The sequence below is a fragment of the Canariomyces notabilis genome (assembly GCF_033297395.1).
Source record: "Canariomyces notabilis strain CBS 508.74 unplaced genomic scaffold N656scaffold_5, whole genome shotgun sequence".
In the NCBI taxonomy this organism is placed as follows: Eukaryota; Fungi; Ascomycota; class Sordariomycetes; order Sordariales; family Chaetomiaceae; genus Canariomyces; species Canariomyces notabilis.
The window spans coordinates 1,177,497-1,186,600 of record NW_027041827.1 but is presented as its reverse complement, the minus strand read 5'-3'; the positions used below and the strand labels follow the sequence as shown (position 1 = coordinate 1,186,600).

At 54.1% G+C, this 9,104-nt stretch overlaps 5 protein-coding genes across 5 annotated transcripts in view; 3 read left to right on the top strand and 2 right to left on the bottom strand.

Annotated features, from left to right (window-relative positions):
• The window catches only part of N656DRAFT_843561 (Vps5-domain-containing protein), a 2,605-nt gene extending 2,050 nt beyond the window's left edge, over positions 1–555 (top strand). Inside the window, exon 4 of the mRNA XM_064819097.1 lies at positions 38–555. Coding sequence (XP_064672435.1) covers positions 38–190 — 153 coding nt within the window. The 3' untranslated portion in view covers positions 191–555. The remainder of the gene's footprint in view (positions 1–37) is intronic.
• On the bottom strand, positions 510–1,899 carry N656DRAFT_777050 (uncharacterized protein). Its single transcript, XM_064814749.1, has one exon. It carries the CDS (start codon positions 1,449–1,451, stop codon positions 765–767), a length of 687 nt encoding a protein of 228 aa, XP_064672434.1. The 5' UTR covers positions 1,452–1,899; the 3' UTR covers positions 510–764.
• Positions 1,799–3,277, top strand: N656DRAFT_552882 (uncharacterized protein). The gene is made up of 2 exons (XM_064810053.1): positions 1,799–2,317; positions 2,381–3,277. The coding sequence occupies exons 1-2, from the start codon at positions 2,146–2,148 to the stop codon at positions 3,148–3,150; spliced, it is 942 nt and encodes a 313-aa protein (XP_064672433.1). The 5' UTR covers positions 1,799–2,145; the 3' UTR covers positions 3,151–3,277.
• Positions 3,278–3,296: 19 nt separating this feature from the next.
• Positions 3,297–4,253, bottom strand: N656DRAFT_777048 (peptidyl-prolyl cis-trans isomerase). The gene is made up of 2 exons (XM_064814748.1): positions 3,830–4,253; positions 3,297–3,710 (listed from the first exon to the last, which is right to left on the bottom strand). Exons 1-2 carry the CDS (start codon positions 3,903–3,905, stop codon positions 3,439–3,441), a joined length of 348 nt encoding a protein of 115 aa, XP_064672432.1. The 5' UTR covers positions 3,906–4,253; the 3' UTR covers positions 3,297–3,438.
• Positions 4,254–5,956: 1,703 nt separating this feature from the next.
• On the top strand, positions 5,957–8,127 carry N656DRAFT_705273 (HSP90-domain-containing protein; the record flags this gene model as incomplete). Its single annotated transcript, XM_064811260.1, has 2 exons — positions 5,957–6,214; positions 6,277–8,127. 2 exons carry the CDS (start codon positions 5,957–5,959, stop codon positions 8,125–8,127), a joined length of 2,109 nt encoding a protein of 702 aa, XP_064672431.1.
• Positions 8,128–9,104: the final 977 nt, after the last annotated feature.

The following is a 9,104-nucleotide window of genomic DNA, read 5'->3' as shown; positions in this document are numbered from 1 at the left end:
TTCTGCTAACCCGAATCCCCCACTTACAAATCTCTAGTTGATCGAGAAATGGGAAACCTTCCTTATGCAACTCGACGCGGAAGACGACGAAACCGTCTTTTATCGGCCCCCGGTTGTCCAGACCAACAAGCCGGCGGGAGACACAGCGGTAGACCGAGCCCGGGCGAGGATTGATGAAGACTCAGATTAGGTGTTTGTCAGACGCGATGGCGTCTCGTCTTCTGGGCCCCAATGATACCTTGCGATGCTCAACTTGAATGGTAGGTACGCATGCATGTTACAATGGGTTGCATCAGATGGATGGGATTCTGAGCCGGAATAGCCTCGGTAATGTCTACGCAATACCTCCAAGCACCGCTGGGAGTCCTCTACTCGGTTTTCGATGCTGGCAGCGACTCGGCAGTACTAGTAAGATACCTATTCATGGTCAGCGCTGTTTTGCGATAGTATCCCCCGATGTTAGGAGGATTCTCCATTCCGGTTATGTGTACATGCAACTAGAAAGGAAAGCATTGTGTATGTATTAGCTGTTGCGCCGTTCTATCTCCATCGTGGTTAAGGAGAACGCCCTGAATCCGCACTTGGTCATTTGGCGTGAGACGTTACACATACTGGACGGCTACTGCTTCCATGGTGACCTGCTCCTTTCCCTTGCATCCATAACTGTGCTGGCACGCACCCTCGAAATGTACAATGCTAGTATTGACTATCGTACAGTATACACTGCTTCATGACATCTCATGATCGCCAGTACACCCTCGACCTCACTTCTTCTTGCCGCTCTTCTCCTTCCTCGCTTGGTCCTTGGCACTCAGCCCGCCCTTGACGCTCTTGTCCTCAGTCGCGTACATGCTGATCAGATCCACCAACGAATCGTAGGCGGCGGCGTCATCTTGCTGGGCGGCGGCGGCAGCGGGCTCCTCCACTGCCCGTCCCTTTGGCGCCTTTGCCGCTGCCTCTACCTGCTTCGGCTCCACCGCGTCCTTCTTCGCCGCCGCCGCCGCCGCTGCTGCTTGTTGAACAGGCGCGTTGGGACCCTCGAGGTTCCAGGCGTTTCCGAAACGCTCACGGAAGGCCGCCAGCTTGCCAGCCTCGTCCACTTCGACGTTTTTGAGCGACTTCTCGCTAGGCTGCCACAGCATGTGGTTGCGGGTATCCTTGTCTGATTTGTAGAGCGCCGCAGGGGATGTTGTGCGCACCGTGAAGGTCGAGCCGTCGCTCAGCTGCACGAGCTGCGTGAACATGTAGGGCCGCCGCGGCCGGGCCACAAAGGTCGCGTGCCGGACTTGATGGGCGCCGGCTGCCTGTGTGTTGGTGCATTGCGCCGGTAATGTCGGCCGGTGTAGAGTGGCTGTTGTTGTTGCTGCTGTCTGTGGCAGGGCTGAGGACGACGGGAGGCTGCCCGCGGCGAGGGACGGCCGGCGGAGGATGGTGGAGGGGAGTTTCCCCATGTTTGTAGGCCCTTTGGGTTTCGATTGGTGATAGATGCTGGCGTTTTGTTGAATCGAGAGGTGGTCGGGTCAATTGGATCGGGTGTTGTACGGACTTTGTTGGTCTTCCTGCCCTCCTCTTCCCGCAGCCCGGGCGCTGGTGTCGTCAACAAGCGCGATTTCGCCGGTCAATGGGTTCATCTATCATCCAAATATCGCGGACAAGGGGGTGAGGTTGAAATTTTGATACGGCGGACAGAACGGACCGCTTGTGCTATCCTTATCAGACCGTTCCTTGCGCTTATCGTTAAGGTTATCATTCCACTTAATGTCAGGGTCCGCCACTCAAAGTACCTCAGGGATGAGGTGCGCACCTGAGTTTTCGTACAACAGGAATATACCTAAAATCGGTCCTCAAATCTTTGTTTTCGTCGTTGTATTTTAGAGGCCGAAAAGTGTCAAACCAAAGTTAACGCGGCAACCTGGCAGAATGGTCGACCGCTGTTAATGGGGACTGTTGAGTGCAAGACTACGGTACCCGGCAAATACACTCGTCGTATTTCATTTCCTCTCCCAGCTTTGCAACAAATCTTCGTCCTCCTGGAAGCCGGAAGCCGATTTACGCTCCGTCCCAACAGCAGATATTCCGCAGATCCGGTCGCTGACTGGCTTCGTCGCAAGCCAATCGGACCTTCATGGGGCTGAGACCGTTGAGATGAGCAGTCGCCGCAATCTGGTGCGCTTGGCTGCCGAGAGTGCGAGTGCGCACCCGTCCCGTATATTCCGGCGCAGCCATGGCTCCAGACCGGGCCGGGCCGCAATGCGGCCGCAGATCCGTGCCGTCGCCAAGCCATGTTCGGCTTCCCGGGCCATAGACACCTCCCTTGGTATGCGCCTAGTCAACTGCACAATTACACCGATCAAGCCTGACTGATGAACCTACTCTCCAGCTCACCCCTTCCGACCCTTCCACAGCACTTCCCTCTGCTCTCAGAACCCAAGACGAACCAGCCAACCCTTCCACCTCACCTCTCCTCACGCGCCTCGAGTGCATCCGCACTCCTCCGCTGTTGAGTCAGCCACCCCGCTCCCCGAGCAGTTCCGCTCCCTCATGCGGCTCGTGTCACACTCGGTCGTGGTGTGCACCTCGACGCTTCCCGCCGGCGGCGAATCCGGCAACTCCTCCTCCTCAAAAACAACGGCAACCCGCCGGCCCACGCCGCGGGCCATGACCATGTCATCCTTTACCTCGCTCTCCCTGCTCCCCACCCCCGTGGTGAGCTTCAACATTGCCACGCCGAGCCGGACCTACGACGCCGTGGCCGCCAGCCGGCGCTTCAACGTGCACCTCCTGGCAGACGATGTCTCTGGGGCGGCGATAGCGGACTGGCTAGCCCGGGGCAACGCGAGCGGGCGGGACGTGTTTGACAAGCTCGCGGCCGAGTGCGGGTGCGGGGTCGATATGGGGGAGACTGGGGACGGAAAGGAACCGCCTGTCTTGAAGGGCGACGGGGTCCTCTACGTCTTACGCTGCAAGCTGCTGGATCAGCCGGCCAGCGGGCTCGTCAGGGTGCGGGATCATGTAATTGTACTCGGGGAGGTTATGGAGATACTCGAAGGGAGGGGCGCAGCAGAGGAGAAGGAAGAAAGGTTTGGGCTGCTGTATGCGGATAGAATGTACAGGCAATTGGGGAATTGTATTATAACGGGCGAGGGGTAATAGAGGGTGTGATTTGGATAAGATCCGTCCAAAGGCGCACATCTGTGCTGCTGGGTAGATATTTGCCGTCATATGGCGAAGGCGTTGATGGGGATCTGAGTAAACAGGCATGTACAATACAACACACATACACTACGAGCGAGCGAGCATGTCGGGAAAGACCGTCTAGATTGGTGTTCAACCTCTCATTTGTATGTGAAATGAGTGTTTCTGTCTCCTCTACCGAGCTCTCTGACAGAGGTGCCTTGAAAGTTGGACCTCTCTTCATGCATTTTCATCCGCATAGTCTCAATTCTTGATCTTCACCAGCTCCGTCTCGAAGATGAGCGTGGCGTTGGGCGGGATGACGCCCCCAGCGCCCCGGGAGCCATAGCCAAGCTCCGGGGGAATGGTGAGCTTGCGCTTCTCACCAACCTTCATGCCCAGAAGCCCCTCGTCCCAGCCCTTGATGACCATACCAGCGCCGACGGTGAAGTTCAGCGGGTCGCCACGGTCGTAGCTAGAGTCAAACTTCTTCCCATCGGTCAAGGTGCCTTTGTAGTGCACGTCGATGCTGTCACCTATGGCCAAGTGTCAGCAGCCCGGAAGCTAGGAGAGGGGGTACCAAGAGCTATAGGCGGGGTAACAGCCTTGGAGGGGCTCTCCCGATTCAGCGAATGGGAAGCTAGGGAACACTCACCGCGCTTGGTTTCGCGGTCGCCCGTGCCCTCGGCTTGGACTTCGATTTGCAGACCGGGAACCTGGGGAACGGTCATTGTGTCTAGAGAAGGTAAAGACCTAGTAGAAGCGATAAGTCAATTGGCGCAACAATGGAGCGTAGGAGTTGTGTGTTGGGAAAAAGGAGAAAGAAGAAATGCGGGAAGGTGGGGTAGCTTTTTGTGACGCAATCCGGAAGAGGTTCCATCCCGTCAAGGGTCCAACGCAAGAATGTTAATGCGGACATCTTCGCGTAAGCCCAGGAACCAGAGGCTGGCTCTGCCGAGAGGCCCGAGACTGGGTCGGAGTCAGAATGTCTGCCAGAGATGTCTTCTCATATGATTCTCAGCACGTAAGTGGAACCACAAGCCCCGTTCCTTGAGTCGAGCAGCTGATTAGGACACTGGTGGATGGGCTTGAGAAGGGTTATTACCCCACGTACCCCACGTGAAGCACCCGGACGGTTAGGGTCCATCCCAGAACCCTCACCGCCTTTACTCCATCCATATGTAGGTACATACGGAGTACGCTAACTACCGTACTTCGTATCTCGAGATTATACAGGTATCGTCCGAGACCGAAGTACCTTAGTTGGTACAGAGCAAATGTGACAGCAAATGCGATGCTGTATGTTCTGATGATTTGACCCTCTCTAGATGTAGGGAAATATGAGTGTAAGCTATAGGGAACTACGTTCCTGTGGTTAGGATCCCTCCTTCCAAATCGCGGGCTCAGCAAGTGAGCATCCATACAGTACTCCGTACCCTAGGCTTCGACGGTCATGACCTGGAAAGAGCCCGCGAGGCAAACCAGCCGACCTTGGGGCTTCATGATACATACCGCCGCCCTAGCGTTTTCCATTGATGAGACGATGAATTTCACAATGAGATGCTGATATTTTGCATTCGAGTTTACACGGCTAATATTTATGCGATGAAAGGGTTGGGAAGTGGCAACACAAGCAAAGCGTGCCAGACTCCAGATTTGAAAGTCTTCAATGGATTGTAAAGAGCCCACAGATGGGAAGTCTCTTTAGTATCAGTTGGTATGTAAGTGCTTCATGCTGGAGTTGCCCAGCTGTGTCTCAAGCTATCCTACGGAATATTACCATCGTATTTGTACAGTAGCCGCCTGGGCAACGAAGTTTCGGGGCGAGTGGTGCAGAAAACCAGCCTCCCCATTCGTTTCAGCCTCGCAAGCAACCTGAAGTGTGGCTCCTGCCTCGATTTTCTGGAGCTTTCGGTCGTGCGGCTCCCAGAACAAACCGAAACCAGAACAGCGAACATTTTGCTGTGGAGTACTTATCTCGTGTATGCGTCCTATAGTACGTAGTGTAGTTTGTTCGACACAGCTGCTATGTCGTTCCGATTCTTCGTTGCCTAAGGTACGTTTGATGTTTCTGGCAAAGGCTAGAATCTCTTTCCCGTAGCATAGCTGCCCGCTCCTTTCAAACAAGCTTCCCCCTCCTCCCGCGTGCGTTTCCAGCCTCAGAGTGGGGTCGCTGCCTAGGTGGGACTGCTACAACTGGCCAATCAAACTCCTCAGTGCGTTGCTGTGGATGCGGGCCCGGGCGAATCAGAAGAACGGCGCAGAATTTTGGGCGATAGAATCTCATCGAAACTCCAAGCACAGCCCAGGGCACTCACGAAAAGACATTTTAGCTGCCACGGCTCCTTTTGTCTCCCCTTTCAAACTCTCTCTCCCCATCTGCAAGCTTCAAGCCTTCTCGTCTTCCTCCCAATTGCTCTGCAAAGGTCTTTTCGAGGTTGCAGACCGTCGGCAACTCTACGAATCAACTTGTGGTAAGTGTCTACTTAGACGACTTGTCCGCCCCGCGGTTTCCCTTTTCAGCCTCGTCGAATGCCCCTCCTGCGAACACCCACCCACTGCCATCGCCAAATCCTCCATACCACTTGAGTTCCAAGAGCTTCTGTGATATTCTTTGGTCTTCGTTTCCTCAGTTATATCACCACATTTTTCTCTTTCTGCTTTCACATCACCAAACCAAATTCCCAACTGCAAACCCGCTTTTCACCGCTCACACCTCGCACCGCAATACTGACTCGCCTGTCACCAAAGATACCCCCCAACATCGACCAATAACCTCAAGATGGCCGAGACTTTCGAGTTCCAGGCTGAGATCTCTCAGCTGCTCTCCCTCATTATCAACACCGTCTACTCGAACAAGGAGATTTTTCTGCGAGAAATCGTGTCCAATGCCTCAGATGCCCTCGACAAGATTCGCTACGAGGCCTTGTCCGACCCCAGCAAGCTGGATTCTGGCAAGGACCTCCGTATCGACCTCATTCCCGACAAGGAGAACAAGACTCTTACCATCCGGGATACCGGTATTGGCATGACCAAGGCTGTAAGTCTATTCCGTCTCTCACTGCAAAACTCCGGTGAATCAAACGCTGATTCAATCTTCAGGACCTTGTCAACAACCTCGGTACCATTGCTCGCTCTGGTACCAAGCAGTTCATGGAGGCGCTCACCGCTGGCGCCGATATCTCCATGATTGGCCAGTTCGGTGTCGGTTTCTACTCTGCGTACCTCGTGGCCGACAAGGTCACCGTCATTTCCAAGCACAATGATGACGAGCAGTACATCTGGGAGTCGAGCGCCGGCGGCACATTCAACATCACCCCCGACACTGAGGGTGAGCAGCTCGGCCGTGGTACCAAGATCATCCTTCACCTCAAGGATGAGCAGACCGACTATCTCAATGAGAGCAAGATCAAGGAGGTGATCAAGAAGCACTCTGAGTTCATCTCCTACCCCATCTACCTCCACGTCAAGAAGGAGACGGAGAAGGAGGTTCCTGATGAGGAAGCCGAGGAGGCTGCGGAGGGCGAGGACAAGAAGCCCAAGATTGAGGAGGTCGATGAGGATGAGGAAGACAAGGAGAAAAAGAAGAAGACCAAGAAGGTCAAAGAGACCAAGATTGAGGAGGAGGAGCTCAACAAGCAGAAGCCCATCTGGACCCGCAACCCGCAGGACATCACCCAGGAGGAGTACGCGTCCTTCTACAAGTCGCTCTCCAACGACTGGGAGGACCATCTGGCCGTCAAGCACTTTTCCGTCGAGGGTCAACTCGAGTTCCGTGCCATCCTCTTCGTGCCTAAGCGCGCTCCCTTTGATCTCTTCGAGACCAAGAAGACCAAGAACAACATCAAGCTCTATGTCCGCCGTGTCTTCATCACCGATGATGCCACCGACCTCATCCCTGAGTGGCTCGGCTTTATCAAGGGTGTTGTCGATTCGGAGGATCTGCCCCTCAACCTGTCGCGTGAGACGCTGCAGCAGAACAAGATCATGAAGGTGATCAAGAAGAACATCGTCAAGAAGTCTCTTGAGCTCTTCAACGAGATCGCCGAGGACAAGGAGCAGTTCGACAAGTTCTACAGCGCCTTCTCCAAGAACATCAAGCTCGGTATCCACGAAGATTCGCAGAACCGCAGCACTCTCGCTAAGCTGCTCCGCTTCAATTCGACCAAGTCCGGCGATGAGATGACCTCGCTCACTGACTACGTCACCCGCATGCCCGAGCACCAGAAGAACATCTACTACATCACCGGCGAGTCGATCAAGGCCGTCTCCAAGTCTCCCTTCCTCGACTCCCTCAAGGAGAAGGGCTTTGAGGTGCTCTTCCTCGTTGACCCCATTGATGAGTATGCCATGACCCAGCTGAAGGAGTTTGAGGGCAAGAAGCTGGTCGACATCACCAAGGACTTCGAGCTTGAGGAGACCGAGGAGGAGAAGAAGCAGCGTGAGCAGGAGGAGAAGGAGTACGAGGGCCTCGCCAAGTCGCTCAAGAACGTTCTTGGCGACAAGGTTGAGAAGGTTGTCGTCTCACACAAGCTGGTTGGCTCTCCCTGCGCCATCCGCACCGGCCAGTTCGGCTGGTCTGCCAACATGGAGCGCATCATGAAGGCTCAGGCTCTTCGTGATACCTCTATGAGCAGCTACATGTCGTCAAAGAAGACGTTTGAGATCTCGCCCAAGAGCCCCATCATCAAGGAGCTCAAGAAGAAGGTCGAGGCGGACGGCGAGAACGACAAGACGGTCAAGTCTATTGTCCAGCTGCTCTTCGAGACCTCTCTGCTGGTCTCTGGCTTCACCATTGAGGAGCCTGCTGGCTTCGCCGAGCGCATCCACAAGCTCGTGTCGCTCGGTCTGAACCTGGACGAGGAGCCCGAGGCTGCCGAGGACGCCCCGGCTGCTGACAGCGGCGCCGCGGCGGCCGAGTCTACCGACAACGCCATGGAGGAGGTTGACTAAATGATGACATGACTGGGAAATGAAAAAAGCGGCTTGGGATCGGAGTTACGGGTTTGAGCTTATGACACTTGTTACCCATCTGCATCACTTCACGGGCCTCTTCCTAATTCCTTCGCAGCCTCGTTGCTCTGTACTTTAGTTTCGGACACGGGTGTGATCGTGATCTTTAACGTAGACATGAATACAACGGACTAGACAGAATTGAGGTCTGCTTTCATCTAGAATGTGTCGACCACAATGCATCTTGGTGTCGGTGGTTGCTTTCTGGTTTAGCCATACATTTGGTGGTAGACTGTCTAAGGAGTTGGCTGACGGAGGCAAGTCGTTCACTTGAGGCCAATTAGGGTTTTCAGAAGTACCTACACCTAGACCCTTCACATGGCCCCAGGCAAGCAGGCGACATTTGTAGTCTCTGATGCTTCTCTGTTGGCTGGTGACAAGTTTTGCAACGTTGCTTCGGAGGCGAAGCAAGCAGCCAACTCTTTCTCGATACTCAAGCATCTACTACAGTAATGTAGGGCCTAGGCAAACCCGATGCCCGATATTGCTGTACAAGAGCAGTAGTGATACTCAGAATTGTGACACAACAAAGGCCCATCGACTTTCTATGTAATCTATCCTCAAGGGGCAACACAAGATATAAAAGCCATGCTCGTTACATGCCCAACCGCGCTCCTTCCATTGATTGTCCAAAACGGAACTGCATCGACCTTGACGGATCCTCAGTTCTCATTCATTATCATAACGCCGCCAGGTTTTCCTTTTTTTTTTTTTTTTTTTTTTTTTTTTTTTTCTTTGCCCCCTCCCCCCTATCATCTTTCATTGTCGAACAGAGAAGAAATGGAGAACAGGGATTAGAGAAAGAAAGAGAAAGGGCGAATCCCCCCGAAGAAGTGGAAAATGCTAAGTTTACACAACCAGCTGAACTGTTGAAGACGGGTAATATAGTAAACAGAAACTGCACTGCCCTGTCTGGT

Bases quoted from the DNA above. Each gene is read 5' to 3' on its own strand.
- N656DRAFT_552882 (XM_064810053.1), top strand. From the start codon at position 2,146: ATGAGCAGTCGCCGCAATCTGGTGCGCTTGGCTGCCGAGAGTGCGAGT. The intron at 2,318-2,380 runs GTATGCGCCTAG...CCTACTCTCCAG, and splicing joins GGCCATAGACACCTCCCTTG to CTCACCCCTTCCGACCCTTC.
- N656DRAFT_777050 (XM_064814749.1), bottom strand. From the start codon at position 1,451: ATGGGGAAACTCCCCTCCACCATCCTCCGCCGGCCGTCCCTCGCCGCG.
- N656DRAFT_777048 (XM_064814748.1), bottom strand. From the start codon at position 3,905: ATGACCGTTCCCCAGGTTCCCGGTCTGCAAATCGAAGTCCAAGCCGAG. The intron at 3,711-3,829 runs GTGAGTGTTCCC...ACTTGGCCATAG, and splicing joins CGACCGCGAAACCAAGCGCG to GTGACAGCATCGACGTGCAC.